Source organism: Pyxicephalus adspersus, chromosome 2, assembly GCF_032062135.1.
Source record: "Pyxicephalus adspersus chromosome 2, UCB_Pads_2.0, whole genome shotgun sequence".
Classification (NCBI taxonomy): Eukaryota; Metazoa; Chordata; class Amphibia; order Anura; family Pyxicephalidae; genus Pyxicephalus; species Pyxicephalus adspersus.
In genome coordinates this window covers 52,120,737-52,139,364 of record NC_092859.1, presented here as the reverse complement: position 1 = coordinate 52,139,364, position 18,628 = coordinate 52,120,737, and the positions used below count along the sequence as shown (strand labels likewise).

Sequence of the window (18,628 nt, the reverse complement as noted above, 5' to 3'; positions counted from 1 at the left end):
GCAGAGACGATCTCTGTCAGTACATGCATCAAAGCGGGCGGACGGATCAGCGGGAAATTCAAATATTTTTGTATTGGATTTAATACAAGATAGCTTTATTGAGTCCAAATTTTTATATATTATATATATATATATATTATACATGCTATTGTAAACCTTCATTACATGTTTAACTATTTTTTTTATTGTGTTTTGATTGTTTTTATTGTGTTTTTTTTATTAAAAGTTTGTTGTTAAATGTATTAAGTATTGGACATATTTCAGTGAGTTAAGACCTGAGAATTATAGCCTACAATGTAAAATAAATTTCCATGCAAAAAAAACACTTTTTGCATGGAAATTTGGACAGAATTAGAACGCTAGGCGGGTTAAAGACACATGACTATGGTAGGGACATTAGCTTGTGAGCCCCTTTGAGGGACAGCTAGTGACTGTAAAGCGCTGCGTAATATGTTGGCCCCAAATAATTACTGTAATAATAATATTGGGTATGAGCATTTTGGAACTACTTTGCTCTAAAAACATGATACTAACCCTTTGGGGTCAGGAAATTTGCATGGGTTTCAATACATTGATTGATAGCTAGAGTTTTGGATTGTGATACCTCTGTGAGTTGCACATTCTGATTGATTGAAATTGTCCCTTTTCCTAGAAGTAGGAAAACTACTAACTCCTGACCTGTCGAATTTTACCTTCTATTTTGGAGCATTCATTTGTTGAGAGGTTGTGTTGTCTTTTTGCAGTCTTTGCATTCCTCAGTGTATTGCATTATATATACTAAGCATATAAAACGCAGTTTAGTAAGGAAAGCAAATACCTGGAAGATAAAAACAGATGTCCAACATAAGACAGATACATTGATATTTACTACTTTTTTCTTGATAAATGTGGTTATTCTTGCATTCTTAGCCCCTACTAGAAAGATATTACCCTATTATACTGTCTTACTGACACCTTGTTACTAGGAGAGGAGTTGAGGATACCTTTTCAATGCAACCACAGAGAGTACTAAAAAGTGGACTATAAAACAGTCCCATTGCCAAATACATTTTATTCTCAGCAAAAAATGCCTATAGGCTTTATAGAACAAGGGGTCTCGTCGTAATTGTAACCTCCTTCACACCTATTCCTTCAACACTGCCTGTTTCTATGCCATTTTCTAAGGATCAAAGCGTTCCATTCATTTATTTTTGTAACAGAATGCTCATTATGCACAAGGTCAGAGGAGTATTATTAAAAAGTTCATTCCTTGGCCTCCAGTGCACTTTTCAAGCCCTGAAGTGTTGAAGGGAAATAACACATTGTGTAATAACAGATGCATTAGCAGATGTGCAATAGCAGATGTCATTCTTCTACTGCTCTGAGCTGAGCACACACTAAGGTGCTGGCGAGCACTGACTTACACACAAGGCTGCACACTACCAAAACAAAGTATTTCTTAGACTGAGTCACCTAAACTCATAAATGTGCATTACCAGATTTGGTAACAATAGGCCAAACTGAAACACTCTTGGCCTGCAGCTTACTTTTACTGGTTAGGAAGAGGGCCCCAATGGGTCAATGTTTATTGAATATATTATTTCCATGTTATGTTATAATCACTGTACATGTCCTGTAAACTAAGACAAATTTGAAACTGCAACTTTTATTCAGTGAATGAGCATTCAGGGTGTTTATCCACATAGTTCCTGAGGCACAGTTCAGAATGCAATCCAACCTCCATTATCACCAACCATATGTATCCTCATTGGCTGGAAAGTACTTCAACTTAAACCTGATCAATACACCTAACCAGGACGAGGTCAATTGTACACTTTATGTGGGATAAACATCCCTGCTAATTTTGGCTAGATCTGAAAAGGAGATATGAAGCTAAATATTAATATTGTTAGATTTATTAAACAGTATTTATATAGCATCAACATATTATGCAGCGTTGTACATTAATAGGGGTGGCAAATAACAGAGAGATACACACAGTGACACAGGTGCAGGAGAGGACCCTGCCCAGTACAGCTTACAATCTCTGTGGTGGGTGTGGTCTTCTCTTACATGTGCTGTTTGCTGAGAGCAGGTGTGTCTGTGCTCTAGAGGTTTAGTTTTCTATCAGATCAGAAAGGTAAGTGAAGCAAGAACTCTGGAGGGATTTGAAGGCAAAGCATGGGAGATTGAATTTAATTCTAAGGTGAAATGGAAGCCAATGAAAAGAACTATAAAGAGAGGCAGCAGAAGAGGAGTGGTGGGAAGGATGGATAAGTCTGGCTGTAGCATTTATAATAGATTGTAGAGGAGAAAGTCAGGTTAGTGGAATATCAGGGAGGAAGACGTTACAGTAATCCAGACCACTCTCCTTTAATGAGGAAGTAAGTAAACAGGTAGACAGTGGGATATCAGTTGATATAGTGTACTTGGACTTCCCTAAAGCATTTGACATAGTACCCCACAGATGGTTAATATGCAAGTTAGGGTCAATAGGTTTAGATCCAATAGGATTAGGCCAATCTGTAAATGGATAGAGAACTGTCTTGAAGACATTCAGAGAGTAGTGATTAATGTTGCTTACTCTGAATGGTCTAAGGTTAATAGTGGTGTACCCCAGGGTTGCGTGTTGGGATCTCTACTGATTAACATCTTTATAAATGATATAGAGTTTGGGATAAAAAGTACTATTTCAGTGTTTGCAGATGACACCAAACTATGTAATAGAATTAAGTCCATACAAGATGTCTATAATCTACAAGCAGACCTGGATGTACTGTTTGATTGGGTAGCCAAGTGGCAAATGGCATTTAATATAGATAAATGTAAAGTTATGTACTTGGGGACTAACATCATGCATGCTTCATACTGTCTAGGGCAGAGGTTGGCAAACTCCGGCCTTTAGGCCAGATATGGCCTGGCTGGTAGTTTGTTCCAGTCTAACGCCCCCTGGCAGATCCGGCCTAATCCTGGCTGGCAACCTGCAGCAGAGCCGGAACAAACTACCTGAAGCCGGAGCCGCATGCGGCTCTTGAGCCTCCGTGTTGTGGCTCCCTTCCTTATTTACCATGGCCAGCGTTACCATTTCCGCCACCGGGGTAAATAGGGAACATTCCCTCTCCTCTGTATGCATTGAGGAGGAGAGGGTTTTCCCTTCAGGATGCGTTCCAGGTGGGGGGGAGCCATTAGGACGGGATTTGAGAGGGAGTCCAGCCTAGTGTGCTCCAGCCTACCCCTGAAATGGCCTAGTGAACAAAAAAAGTTTGCTGACCTCTAGGGGGAATATATTGGAGGGATTCAGAAATGGAAACTGATTTGGGGGTTCTGGTGGATCATAGACTTAATAGCATGCAATGCCAAGCTGCAATATCTAAAGCTAGCAAAGTACTTTCTTGTATTAAAAGAGGAATAGACGGTAGAGATGGAGACATAATCCTGCCCCTGTACAAAGCATTGGTCTGACCACATGTGGAATATGCAGTCCAGTTTTAGGCACCAGTTCACAAAAAGGACATTCCGGAATAAGAGAGAGTGCAGAGAAGGGCAACTAAACTATTAAAAGGAATGGAGGAGCTCAGCTATGAAGAGAGATTAGCTGAACTGAATCTATTCTCCCTTAGAAGAAATGTTTAGGGGGTATAAGATCACCCTGTATAAATATATAAATCGTCTCTAAAAATAGAGAACTCATTTCACAATTATTCACTTTAAGATCATTTCAAAGAACAAGAAGGCACTCTTTGCATCTTGAGGAAAAGAAGTTTAAGCTCCGGATAAGGAAGGGATTCTTCACTGTTAGGTCTGTGAAAATGTGGAATCGGCTCCCTCAGGAAGTAGTTTCAGCAACTACTATAGATTGCGGTATAGAAACTATAGTCTCATGCTGCCCCCTATTGACAAGTGGACATAAATACACATTACAGCAGTGGCCTTGTAAGCAGTTTTCTCCCTAGATACATTGTTTCAGGCCAATCAAATAAGTTATAAAAATCAACAACTTGCTACACTGCCTACCCTTCTTCTTATATGTGTTCGAAATGTAATGTGGCGCTGTGTGTACAACCCTGTTTTCAAAATTTCCACACATTGATGAAATTCTAAAAGATGCTTTCCCCACTAATACACTAACAGGTGACCATGGAATAATTAGTAGCAAGGTAATGTCACAAATAGGAAATAACATTTGCTAAAATAAATTGGCCTGGAGCATATGCAAGCCACTAACTAAATTGGCGGGTAAAAGGTTAAAGGTTAAGATAACAGAGACTGTTGATCCAGGGAACATCCAATTGCCTCATGGAATCAGGAAGGAATTTGTTTCCCCTGTTGAAGCAAATTGTACCAGGGTTTTTTTGCCTTCCTCTGGGCCAACTATGTCCATGGGATTTTATATCTGGGATAAGTTATTTCCTTAGTGGTTGAACTTGATGGATGTCTTTTTTAAACCTAACTTACTATGTAACTATTCTGTTTCCTAGGCACTGAGCAGATAGAGGTACCAGACCAGCTTGACTACATGACAACCGCACCAACACTACCACTGCGCAAACAACCAAGGCGTCAACATTGTTCTCCTACCTAAAACAGGCCTCAAGCATTCCCAATTGGAAACTCGAGCGTGGATTAGCTGATGGAAAGCTAATACCCAAAGAGAAAGTTTCATCTATACCCAGGTAGAATCAAATTGCTCTATTTACCTAGTATACCTGACTGCCTGACATCCCACTTTCATAATGATAAAATTGCTAATCTGAAAGATAGAAGAGTGACTTGGCAGCTAAAGGAGATTTGGCACGACGCGTAGAGCAGAACCTTATTTGTTAAGGGTCATAATAATTCAAAACCCTTTTTTTCAAACTTGCCTATCCATCTTCTTCTGTCTTTTGAAACCATCACTACTTCCCACTACTGCATATCTCCCCTCCTATAGTATGTCACTTCCCCCACTATAAAGATTGTAGGCTCTTCGGGGCAGGGTCCTGTGTCACTGTCTGTATTCGTATCTCATTTGCAACCCCTATTTAATGTACAGCGTCTACAAATGACTCACCGTTTACCTGAGCACTAACTTTCTCCTTGACTCTCTCCAGTCTGGCTTTTGAGCTGCCCATTCTACTGAAACAGCCCTTACTAAAGTAGCCAATAATCTCCTCAGAACCAAGTCTCAAAGCAACTCAAGAGCTGCTCCAACTCTCTGGAATAGTCTTCCTCACACTTTTTGACTGACTCCTACTTCCTGCTCATTTAAAAAAGCACTCAAAACCCATTTCATTCAAACTTGTCTACCCATATTCTTCTGTCTTTTGAAACCCTCACTACTTCCCACCACTGCATATGTCCCCTCCTATAGTGTGTCACTTCCCCCACCTTCTAGATTGTAGGCTCTTCGGGGCAGGGTCCTGTGTCACTGTCTGTATTCGTATCTCATTTGCAACCCCTATTTAATATACAGCGTCTACAAATGACTCACCGTTTACCCGAGCACTAACTCTCTCCTTGACCCTCTCCATTCTGGCTTTTGAGCTGCCCATTCCACCAAAACTGCCCTTACTAAAGTAGCCAATAATCTCCTCAGAACTCCTCATGTTTTAAAACAAATCAAAATCTGTTCCAACTCTCTGGAATAGTCTTCTTCATCCTATTCGACTTGCTCCTACTTCCTGCTCATTTAAAAGAGCACTCAAAAACCATTTTTTTCAAACTTGCCTACCCATATTCTTCTTTGAAACCCTCACTACTTCCCACCACTGCATATCTCCCCTCCTATTGTGTGTTACTTCCCCAACCTTCTAGATTGTAAGGTTTTTGGGGCAGGGTCCTTTCCTCCTGTGTCACTGTCTTCTGTCATTTGCAACCCCTTTTTAATGTACACTGCTACATAATATGTTGGCGCTATAAATGTATTATTTATCTGTTTATTTTTAATACTATTGTTATTATTAATATTATATTAATAAGAGCTTAGACAGTACATCTGGCTACCTTGTCTGGACTAGAATATTTGAGGGTTAAACCAGCATATCTAATCTGACCTATGTTTTGAGTGTAGCTGTCTCTTCAGCTAAATCTATAGTTCATGAGCCATTTCACTAATCTCTTGCCACTACACTTAATTTTGAATGCTGCAGCTAAACCTAAAAATTCCTCCCACACTCCTTATCTACTGTTCCTCTTAAAATATCTCTACACTGGTTTCCATCTCACCTCAGAATCAAAATCACGCTGCTGTGCTTTGCCTTTATTCTACTCTGTACTTGCATGCAGGTTTGTCATTTGCAGCTATTAAATGTACTCGATATTAGCTTACCCAGTCATTGACATTGACTTAATCTTCTTAACCACTCTTTTATGCCAAACAGATGCAAAGTGTATATAGGTTTTGTTGCATAAACTGCCCATTTCAAATCAAACAGCATTCATTGGAATTCAAATCATAGCTTTGTCTTTGCTAGCCTATGTATGAAAATATTATAAGTGTAGTCTGAACAAGTACTATGGTTGTAAATGTTTTGTATTATTTAACACTTCCTTTTAGTGGGACCATTGTATTGTCACCAAAATTGTTGAGTGGTCGGGAGGACCCATAGGTGCATTTCCAAAGTGAAAAAAATATTAACGTGGGTAACAAAAAAAGTTTATATAGCAATCAATGGATTAATTAGCATTAAACGTGACTTTTTAGCATCCAAATCAGAATGTTCTTTTATTTTGACATTTCACATATTCTTAAACTCCACTGCACAAAACCCTTTTGTACTGTACAATGGATGAGTAAAGGCCCTTCTCCCCCACCAATAGCAGTGCCACTGTTGCATGCAGATGGGCACGTCTAGGTTTTACGAAAAGGGAAGGGGGCTACACCTTCCTTTTTCTTCAGGAGTAGTCATTGGCTACACTAATTTCAAACCAGTAAGGTCCCAAAGCTTTGAAAAGGTATGGTTTAAAACCAGTGAAAAATAGGGAGGGACACATACATCTTTTTTTAATATAAAACCAAAAAAAAAAGTTATGACTGATGGCTACTCGCTGGGACTGCCACAGTTATTTTGTGTTTGATGGTAAAGGTCACACTTTAACCTCCCCGGCAGTCTGATTATGTCAGTATTTTTTAATGCCAAAGCGGTACATTTTTTTGCATGGAAATTTGTTGTTTTATATTGTAGGCCTGTCATTCTTTGGAATAACTCACTGAAACCCGTCCAAACAAGAGTTTAGTAGACATCCTGCGTATGATAGAGTTTGAAACACAAAATCATAAATTATAATATAATAAAACAAACATTTTCTTGCCAAACAGATTAAAGTCATTTTAAGTTATGTTTGATGCACAGATTGGCTCTAGTTTTTGAAATAATGACCTCAATAATAACCCCATAGAAAACTAATGAAACATGAAAGTTAAGCAAAATTAAACTAGATATGCCTATATATACAAAATAAAACTTTTTGAAATACTTAATGTCAATATGCTCTAGATTCAGTATATTTACGGAACTAATCAAAAAAAAGTAATTGAAAAATTGTTTGTATGTTTTCCTTTTATGCTGATGATCAGGACAATCACGTTGAAGGCTCCATCATGTGTCTATCCCATCTGCTCTGATAGCTTTCTTCCATCACCTTTATATCTTGATGGAACCTCTCCCCTTGTTACTCACTGAAATCGCCAAAATTTTTCTGGAAATTTTTGTAAATGGCTATGGATATAGTATACCTATATGCTCATAGTAGCATCCACATTTTAAAGTTTTAGTTTCAAGTTTTGTACCAGTTCTTCATAATTTTGTGCTTTATGATTACCCAAGAAGTTCTTGACAACCATGACATAGCTGTGCAAGGCAGAAGCTTCAGTATCAGCCTTGAAACTTGTGCAATTTGAATCATTTATCATTTTCCGACTCTGGGTGCATCAAAGATTCCTGCTTTAAATTTTTCAGTACTCAATCCAGAGAAGGGAAGAATCCAGGGATCTACATTTGAAACAGTCACAGTCCTAGTTCAGAGCTCTAACAAACTGCTTCATTAATCCCAATTTTAAGTGTAGTGAAAGAATTATTTTTTCTTTGTCAACCATTGGCTTGTTAATGATGTTCGCTGCATTTTTTTTCATGTTTTCCCTTGGAGGCCATGTCACTTTTTTTCCAGAGATCCTATCCCACAAGCAAATGAAACATGGGTAATTTGTGTATTAACTTTGCTGTTCAAGTAGGAAATTCACCATTTTTAAATCAACACATAAGGACCATTGGTGTTCATGATAGTAAGATTTTCGTAAGACCATTTTGATGTTTTCATATTCTTTAGGTTTTGTTGAGTGACCAATTAGAATTGATGCATAGCAATTGCCATTATGCAGTTAAACAGATTTCAAACTTCGAGTGAAACTGTCTAAGAAAAGCTGCCAGTCTTCTTCTCGGTACTCTGGTGCTCCCATATGGGTTAGTAGTCCAGTGATATTACAACAGTACATGAAGTCTCCATCTTCACTGAAATATGGTAGGAGTGTCTCCTCTCTTGTCCTATAAACCATTATTGAGCTCTTCTTGGGAGAACTGCTGATTTGATGAAACTCTTCCTTTATATTTACTTCCACTGCTAACTCCTGGATTACACTCAAAATTCTGTATATCCTCCATGTCGTATACAGGAATATCAGGGAGCGTACTGAACACTTGTATGGGAACATCAGCACCATGCGGCACAGGTTGTCTTGCTGATTCCAAATCACAGTACTCTCACTTGTTTTTCTTGTAACAATTGAAACCTTTAACATTCACAGAACAAAAATAACAAACATTATGGTGATGTTTGGGATCTCCCCATACCGTAGGTACACCATTTTTCAAACTTTTCAGTTTACCATTTTTCCACTGACATGAACACTCTACACAAGCTTTGCATACCATATGGGGAGCTCAATACTTATCTTGGTCCCCCAGTTTAATACGAAAAAATAAAAGATATGCTTGTTTCACAAATTTTGTAATGTTTCTTCTCTATTTATGCTGAGAAGATTCACCACAAATGTAGCAAAATACATTAGGGTAATTTAAACAACTTTTTCTCAAAGAATTGTAATATTTCTGTAAAAAAAAAATGTATGAATAAAAAGAGGGCAAATGAAAGTTTCAGGAAAATAATTGCTACATTTAATATATAAAATGTAAAATATCAGTGTAAATAAAAATTCATAATAATATGCTGTGTTGACATTTGTTGTTGGTAACATCATCTATTGTGATTCCTGTATTACAAGAACTAGAGCCAATTCAATGAAACTGATGTCATTTCTGGATTCAGCAGACCTGAAATACACTATAGATCTTGAAAAATCCCTGGCAAGTTGAGCTGTGTTATTTATGTGTTGTGTTAAACAAGTTATATTTCTAGAATACACTTTTAAGTTGAACCCTACCTTTATTACAGTAAACTCCTGGGTTGCTTTGGCAGTATAATTTGGGTCATTGTCCATCTGTATTATGAAACGCCTTCCAATCATTTTGACTGCATTTAGCTGGATTTGAGCAGACAGTATGTCTCTGAACATCTCAGACTTTATTCAGCTGCTTCTGCCTGTGTCACATCATCGATAAATACTAGTGTCCCAGTGCCACTGGCAGCAATGCACGCCCAAGCCATCACCCTGCCTCCGCCATGTTTTACAGATGATGTGGTATGCTTTGGATCATAAGCTGTTCCTTGCCTTCTCCATACTTTTTTCTTGCCATCATTCTGGTAAAGGTTGATCTTGGTTTCATCTGTCCAAAGAATGTTTTTCCACAACTCCGCTGGCTTTTTTAGATGTTTTTGAGCAAAGTCCAAACTAGCCTTTCTATTGTTGAGGCTTATGAGTGGCTTGCAACTTGCAGTGCACCCTCTGTATTACTTTCATGCAGTCTTCTCTGTGTGGTAGGCTTGGATATCGATACGCTTACTTTCTGGAGAGTGTTGTTCACTTGGTTGGCTGTTGTGAAAGGGTTTCTCTTCACCATGGAAATAATTCTGCGATCATCCACCACTGTTGTCTTCCATGGAGGTCCAAGTCTTTTGGCGTTGCTAAGTTCACCAGTGCTTTGTTTCTTTCTCATGATGTACCAAACTGTAGATTTTGCCACTCCTAATATTGTAGCAATTTCTCAGGTGGGTTTTCTCCGTTTTTGCAGCTTAAGGATGGCTTGTTTCACCTGCATGGAGAGCTCCTTTGATAGCATGTTATCTGTTCACAGCAAAATCTTACACATACAAGCACCCCCCTCAAATCAACTCCAGGCCTTTTATCTACTTAATTGATCATGGCATAACAAAATAGCATTTGAGTCAATTGCCCAATTACTTTTCAGCACCTATAATGAAGTGATTGTGTAAAAAAAAAAAGACTTTAGTTCCTCACATTTTTATGCAATCTTTTTGTTCAACCCACTGAATTAAAGCTGAAAGTCTTAATTGTGGTAATGTACAGAACCAAAATTAGAAAAAAGTTCTCTCTGTCCAAATATTTATGGCCTAACTGTATATATATATATATATATATATAACAGTTAAATAGTAAATTCACAGTTTCCTTTTCTAGTAATACATTTTTAAATCCAGGCTTGGAAAACATAACAGTGAGTAGGTCACCATGGAAACTAAAAAATGCTCCCTGGCAACCACAGCAGGTCTTCTCACTCACCTTTATCCTTCACTTAAGCCCAGCTGTCCATGACAACACTTTGTCCATGGTCTGAGCTAGGAAATATTAGAAATGGTAATTGTGCTACAGCATTATTTGAGAATGTTTGTAGAGAGGAACATTCCACAATTATATCTTTGAAGGCTCTACAGAACCAAAAGTATTGCTGGACTGTATGTATGCACTTTATATATGCCAATGCATCCTGTTATCTAACAGTTACACTTTGTGCATGCAATGACTAACAGTGCTGTCAACAGTAAAATGCGGATCTAAAACTGCTTTCACTTTTTGACCTGTAGTATTTTTTTCTATTGCATTCACTGACAGTGATTTTACTTTATATCTGCCATTCGTATGCTTGTCACTAAATGCAAGTTAGAGGTTTTGTACAGTTTTGGCAGCACAGAGACTGGCTAATATTGCTATTTTAGGTCCGGTTTTGGGGGTAAAAACGTCCTAAACACTAGTGTCCTTAACACATAGTGTTTTAGTAAATTGCACATGCAGTTTAAGTTTATGCATTGCATTAAGGTATTTTGATACTTATTGATGCCAGAGGTCAGATGCCTGAAGCTAACAAGTCGATATGGACCAAAATCTCTAGGGAATATTTCCAAAACCTTGTTGAACCTATACCAGGTCAGTGGTTTTGAAGGCAAAAAGAAGTCCAGGACCTGGTACTAGCAGGTGTACTATAAGTGGACAATAAGTATAGATTCACAAGTACTAAAAAAATTTTTTGCTAGTGGTGCCTAAATTTTTGAAGAAGGCATAAGGCATAAAAAAGGACAAAAAATATTAAACAAAGGTAATTAAACTTACATAACTCAACAGTGTCTCTTCAATTTCAACACTTCACTTTATAGTAAGGCAGTTTGCCATGGCTGTGCTGTTGGCATGAAGGTAACACTATGGGTGTCATTTATTAAAGCTCTCCAAGGCAGTATCCAATACACTTTTATCAGTGAAGATGAGTGATCCAGCAAACCTGGAATGGATTTCTTAAAAATGATTTAGACCAGATCCATTCCAGGTTTGCTGGATCACCCGGGTTCACTGATGAAAGTGAGTATTCTCCAGCTTTAGAGAACTTTAATAAATCAGGCCATACGGATGGGTTTTCATTTTACATATACAAATTCATACATATATCCAAAATTATTTAACATAGTGACATTACTATATCTTGCTTTGAGATGCCACCAGGAGAGTATACTTTTGTTTAATCTGTGTTCTTGGGACTCATTTTATGAGTATACTTTAGGTACTCTTGGTAGCTTCTCTTGTAAACTGTATGGATTGGGATCACAAGATTTCAGTCTTGGGTATTGATTGGGGTTCCTCTTTACAAGCCTTACCTTTGAGCACTGCAGGTTCCTTACTCAACTTCATTGTTACTTATTGAAAGTTTTGGTCCTTCTTTCATTAGGACACTGGAACATTGGAAGTATTAAGTGTTCTGCTTCTTAAGTACCTCCATCTCATTGGACTTCACTATGTACATTTGACATTGACCTGGGCATCTGTCTTTCATGGTGCTGACGTTACTGATTAAACTGGCCAACTGATCTATTTAAGTCAATCATACTGTATGTGGAATGTAACTGTTTTTCTTTCTCAAAAGTGGGCAATCTGTTTGGCACCCGGTCAAAACCAGTCTGGGGTCTCAAATCTAGAGATGTTTTTTACAGTTACTATATTGAACCCTTTAATTCCCCCACTCATTATACTCTCTATCCAAACTCCAGGAGTATATTACCGATAAAGTGTTACCTACTCTGCCATCTGGGATAGTCATAGCCTTAGAAAGAAAAGTTGGTGATACTGACTATGAAGTACCTCCTCTGCTGAAAAAAGCCCTGGCCCAGATGATTATACTTCAGCTTCTCATAAAGCATATCAGGACATTCTTTTACCTTTTATGATCAAGTTTTTCACTCAATCCCACCTCTACATCCTTTTCTTGCACAGTACCTTGAAGCTTATATATTACAATCCTTAAAGCAGATGAAGATCATTTGTTTTGTCTAACAACTGACCTATACCTCTAATAAATGTGGACATTAAGCTTATAGCTAATAGACCCTCGTGACCCTATTCCAAGCAAGTAGGTTTTGTACATAGGAGGGATACCCTGAAAACCACTCTGTAATAATCCGGATGTTAAGGGTGTGCAGGTCGGTGCTCACCACTATAAACTTTTGCTGTGTGCAGATGATCTTCTACTCATCTCACCTAATACTACACAAATTTGAGAAATTTGGAGCATTTAATGATTTCAAAGCTAATTTACACAAATTTGAACATCTTAAGATTTCTCTCCCTTTGACTTTGCCATAATACATAGCAGTGTCCCTTTTTTATATGCCCTGAGGCAAATAAATATTTAGGAGTACAAAATATTGTACTCCTACTGCCAAGTTCAGCAAGATCTTTAGAAATATGATACACTTTCCCTGTCTTAGTTTTTTAATAAATATTAATAATAATGGATATATTAAGATTAAGATTCTTTTACCTTTTCTAGATTATCCCAATCCACCTTCTTTCTGTTTTTCTGTGTAAAATGTATTATTATTATTTATTTTACCTTGAATCATATCTGGCTGGAAATTGTATTCCAAGCCTTGTACCTTGACATATTTATTTGATAATCTTACATTCCTGCCAGTATGGGTGTTATGAGTTCTGCCTATCCTGCAGGTGGAATTGAATACCTGGTCTACCATGAATTTTCACCAGCCACCAGAAGGTGGCCTTCAGGAAAAACTCATTATACATGCAGCTGGATGATCCCTATTTAAGGGCCTGCCCTTGCCTGGGTCCTGGCCAGATCCTGTGCGTTATTTAGCCTGTTCACTGCTGTGCTCTCAAGTTCCCATTTTGATTCTGTTCTTCTGGCCCAAGTTTGTTGATACCTGCATTCTCATATTAGTAGTTGTGTTTGCTATTTTTAGAATTATCCTGGTGTTTGCATGCATATATTTACACTTTCCATAGATATCCACAAATATATTGGCAATATTCCCACAGTAAACATTGACTGCTCCATCAGTGATCTCACATCTCAGTATATGCTGCTATTAGTGATCATCTGCCTCATTGCTTGTAAAGTTCATGACAGTGGAGAATCCTACACTTTTTGACTTGGAATAGAGCTGATCACCAAGAACTGATGTCCAAGAGTGATGTCTTTCCCAGAGGAGAATCTTTTGGTAAGATAGAGCACCCCCTCTGAGACTGGCCTGAACACATTGCATCCCTGTTTTGTGAGGTCCTGTTGGCAGCTTCTTTTTCTACACCTCCTGCCCAATGCGGGATGGTAATGGGAACTAAGCACAAAGCCCTTAGAGGAGGACTCAGAGAAATAATTTATCCTTACAAACAAATTATTCTTGACATGCAAAGCTCAGAAAAAAATCTACCTCCATTTTGGGATGATGTCCTTAGATTTTCATTTGCATTTCATGTAATAGAGTCTAAATTGTTGAAGTGTTATGAAAATTAAGTACCTTGTGTATGTGAGTAAAAACTAAAAAGCTGTGTGTACATATAGTATGTATCAATCCTATTTGTCAGGAAACCCTTACATAGGATCTTATCTGAACAAATAACTTCATATGTCACATAATTACTTGACTAGGGTCCACCTGTGTGCAATCAAAATGTCATATGATCTGTCACAGAATGTCTGTAACCATACAGTAAATACACAGTTCTGAAAGGCCCCTGACTCTGCAACACCAATCAAGCTAGCATCATTACGATCATTACGAACCCCACTGTAAATGCAGCAAAAGGTGTGTCCACAAAGTAATGACTTGGACATGTTCACGTTTCTGTTGAGTGTCAGGTACATACCACAGTGAACATTTTACACCCTCATTTAATAAAACTAGGATCATAGCATTAAATGATAATGGTAACTAGGTTTGGTATGTACTGCTAGTTTTCAAAACCACACTGACCTTGCATTCCAGAAGGTCCAAAATCCTGTCTTGTAAGAAATATTGCATGATCATGATATTCAGCATGGTCAGAATTAGGTTTCTGTTGAAGATATGCCCATCGACATACATTTTCCAAACTTTGTGAAGGGTTTCCAACTTCAATTAAACTAGATGACTATGGAAAGAAAGAAAAATATTTTTTGATTGAAAACAGAATAAATATTTCAGTCTTGCCTCAAACCTGGTCTCCTAGCACATAAAAACAAGAATCATTGGTTATTAGTATTCATTACTATCGTTACTGCAACTTTAAGTGCAACTGACTTAAGTATCTGAATTTGGCTTGATTTAACCTCCTAACTTTACACAGCAGCACACAGACTGTGAAAGGTGGGGCAATTGATAGTTATTTATAGTATATTACATAATACAAACCAAGTTGTTTATTGTCTCAACAATTGTAGTTTCCAACTAAAGCAGACCTAAACTCACATGGAATGTTGACACCTGAATGTAATTTTTTGTGGGATCACCAGACTTCACAGATGAGGGTGTGAGAAGGAAACTGACTTTGTCACAGACTTCATGTTGTCTGTAACCTCCATTTTGTAACAGAACTATCCATGAGAAATATAACAAGTCATCTGCTGTATTGTGGGGTGGGGGTGTGTATACATCCTGTACGAATAGTGGAGTTTCTCTTGGTGTGAATAGATTCCCAGGACATCAGGGCCCTAAACTGTTTAGGGTCATCAATCACTCAGAATTCCAGAATAGTAACTTATCACTTCAAACCTTTAATTACTTTTCGGTACCACCTACTTTACTTTAAATGACACCATCCTTTCTGGATAATCAGAACAGCAACTCTATAGGTCAAATGGTGTCTGTTCTCTGATGATTGTAATATTAACCTAACAGCTGATGTTTCTTTAAGAAATGATATATTTTTCTTGACAGGGTGGCAATATGCTTTGCAGATGAGGGTTACACTGTGGATAAAAGCGACAGCAGGCTCTGTGGATGGGGTGACAACATGGATGTAACAAGGATAATGATTACACTGTGCAGGGGTCTGATATGGAAGTCAGATATGGGAGCCTGATCTGTAGTTAACATCTATGACATTGGTTAGTAATTGGTTAGAGAGTATGGGCGGGGAGCTTGAGAAGTGAGGGATGGCTGTAGGTGGAAAAGAAGGTCAGGAAAGGATGGAAAAGAAAACTGGCTGCACACATAATGAATGTATGTATTTATCCAATGTATGCATTAATCCATTTTAATTGATGCAAGCTGACACAGCCAGTGCCTCCAGAGGGACTGACATTGCTGTGCAAGTAACCGAGAATAGAGGTGTAATATTAAATCTAATGTCCACTTTAGGCTTAAGTCTGTTTTGTAACACAGGGACAAAGAGAACCTGTGTTACTGGGAAATGTCCAGTACGTGGGACTGCAGTATTTCAGGTTTCAGTACAGAGGTGGAACCAGCATAGTTTTGTTTGCAGGGAAGCTCTAGCTTTCCCTGCTTGTTGGTTAAAATATCTGTACTGGGGCTGGTTTCACTGGGAATCTGCAAAAGCAGGGTGGGGCAGATTCCAAACTCCAGGTCCCACATTTTCCAAGGCCTACAAGCCTATAAAGCACACCTGGTGCTAAGCAGCAGAGGCTTGGCGACTGTGTAAGACACATTCTCTGGAGTTTGATTTGTGTGGTGAGAAGCCCTAGTTTAAAGCAACTTTTGTTTTGTTGAAAGACCCTTGTGAGGGAAGATTGTTTTTTTTTTTTTTTGTCTTTTTGGGCCTGGAGATAGCCCATTGCCAGCCTGCCATTTAAAGCTAATTCTCACAGTTTATATTCTGTGTACAGTAGGGCATGTGCTCTTTGGCACCTACTTTTGAAGTCCATGAAGTCATAAGGAAAATATAAATTACTTTGTTTAAATAAAAATTGTTAGCAGTATAGAAATAGTAAAATTACACAAGCTATAATATTTAAACATAAATGGAGAATTTTGTTATTTAATACAATAATTACAGACAGATGTAATTTTCCCTCCACACCCACCAACTTTGTATCTAGCTTTTTGTTTTGCCCAGGAAGTTTACAGCTCTAAGAGTATTGGAAAAGCAGAAATGTGTTCATTCTTTGCCTTCCCTTGAAGAAGCGTATCTTAGTTACATGCACCCTGATCACCCCTACATGACCATGTCTGTGGCAGCGTGATACTGTATGGGGCAGCATGTCCTATACATTTAGATTGGTGTGAGAGAGATGTACATGCAAAATATTTATTTGGCATTTTCTGCACTGTTGGGTATTTTTTGCGATATAACTTTTCACCTCATTCACTGAGTGAACTATCTCATGCAAAATGCATATTCAATCTGCAAACTAAATAGCCTAAACATAAGGGATTGATTCACTCCAGTAAATTAGATAAAATAGATAAACAGATAAAATACAAAGTTGTCATAGCCTGAACAAATAATACCAAAGTACAAAAAACAGACAAGGAGGATATATTCTGAAAAGAACCAGAACAAGACATACAAAACAATACAAATACAGTTTGGAGAGAGGTTTCTGGGGACTGACAAAACAACTGAGGTGGAGATTTAATAGAAGGAAGGTTATAGGTCAGTTGGAATGTGAGAGGAAACCAGAGTACCTGGAGGAAACCCACACAGACACAGGGAGAACCTGCAAACTCCATGCAGATAGTGTCCTGGCCGAGGACCTAGCGCTGCAAAGGCCAGAGTGCTAATCTCTGAACCACTGTGCTGCTCTATGTTTTGCTTTTATTGATTGTAAAAAAAAAATACTATGTTTTAACCTATGGCATTCTGCTCTCCAAAAAAATCCCAAGTTTCTCTGAAAAAACGATACTTTTTTTGTTTGGCTAGGATTGGACACAGTTTCAACCTTGTAAGCATATGATTACATAAGTCAGTGATCATAAGTGATGGCACCCTTGATAAAACAATGTTATTGTTTAATGGAGCTGGACAAGGTCCATTGTCCTGTAAAAAAAAGACTTTAAGTAACAAACAAAGGAGAGGCTATTGTTAAATTTTATTTATTTTGTGGAAACACTGACCAAGTGTACTGCGGATTCTCATTACTACTATTGTACAATAACCCAATAATAAAGCAGTCTAGTGTAAGCAACAACCAAAACAAGACTGTCTTTACACTATCTACAGTACATTTGTATTCTGAGGTGGGAAAAAGTAATTAGGCAGCAGGTAAACAATGTTATGAAGGAAAAAATATTATTTTATTATTTAGTATATATTTTAGTATGTTTTAACTCCAACTAATATCTAACTAAGTAATAACTAAAATCTAATAATAAAACATATTCTTTAGTTATTAGTAGTAAATTCCTTAGGGTTTTCGCTTTACACAAAAATCAATCATATAGCGAGAAATTGTGGTGCAAATTTAGAGAAAAAATGTTGGTGATAAAGCAGAACTTATGCAGACCCCTAAAATTATTGCAAGCTCCCTTGTTGCTGCTAGTTTCTTCTACCGGTCTCTTTTGGGTTAGAGTCTCCAGCCATTTTGACAAGCTAGCTTGGGATTACATTACTCTGGTACATGCACATGGAAGATAAATCATCCAGACAATAAGATAAGAATATAAACCAAGTTGTACATGTGTGTTCCTCTTTCAAAGTTTAAGATAAGGCAGGCCTTGCCTGCAGAAAGGGATAGGCAATTTCCCTTTCTGCAATATGCATTCATACCTGCCTTCATCCTCATCTGTCAAATCTGCACAGCAAAAAAACTACACAAAAAAACAAAGTACAATTTGCAGTACCTCCCCCTCACTAGTGGCTGTTTATATATTTTACCCTAAATTACTTTAGTATACTTTTATTTAAAACATAGCTTCAAACATATTGTTATGTGCTCAATTAAAATATGACTTACAAAATTTTAGGCACCATTTTTAAATCCTACAGGTTATGTGGTTTTAGAAAATATATGGTTTGGTGGGTATGTTACCAATGCTAATG

At 37.8% G+C, this 18,628-nt stretch overlaps 1 protein-coding gene across 3 annotated transcripts in view; it reads right to left on the bottom strand.

Moving 5' to 3' along the window:
- Positions 1-18,628, bottom strand: part of LOC140323580 (A disintegrin and metalloproteinase with thrombospondin motifs 2-like) — a 355,904-nt gene that overhangs the window by 241,974 nt on the left and 95,302 nt on the right. For all 3 annotated transcript variants that reach the window (XM_072400782.1, XM_072400783.1, XM_072400780.1), the window contains exon 6: positions 14,623-14,779. In XM_072400782.1, coding sequence (XP_072256883.1) covers positions 14,623-14,779 — 157 coding nt within the window. The remainder of the gene's footprint in view (positions 1-14,622; positions 14,780-18,628) is intronic.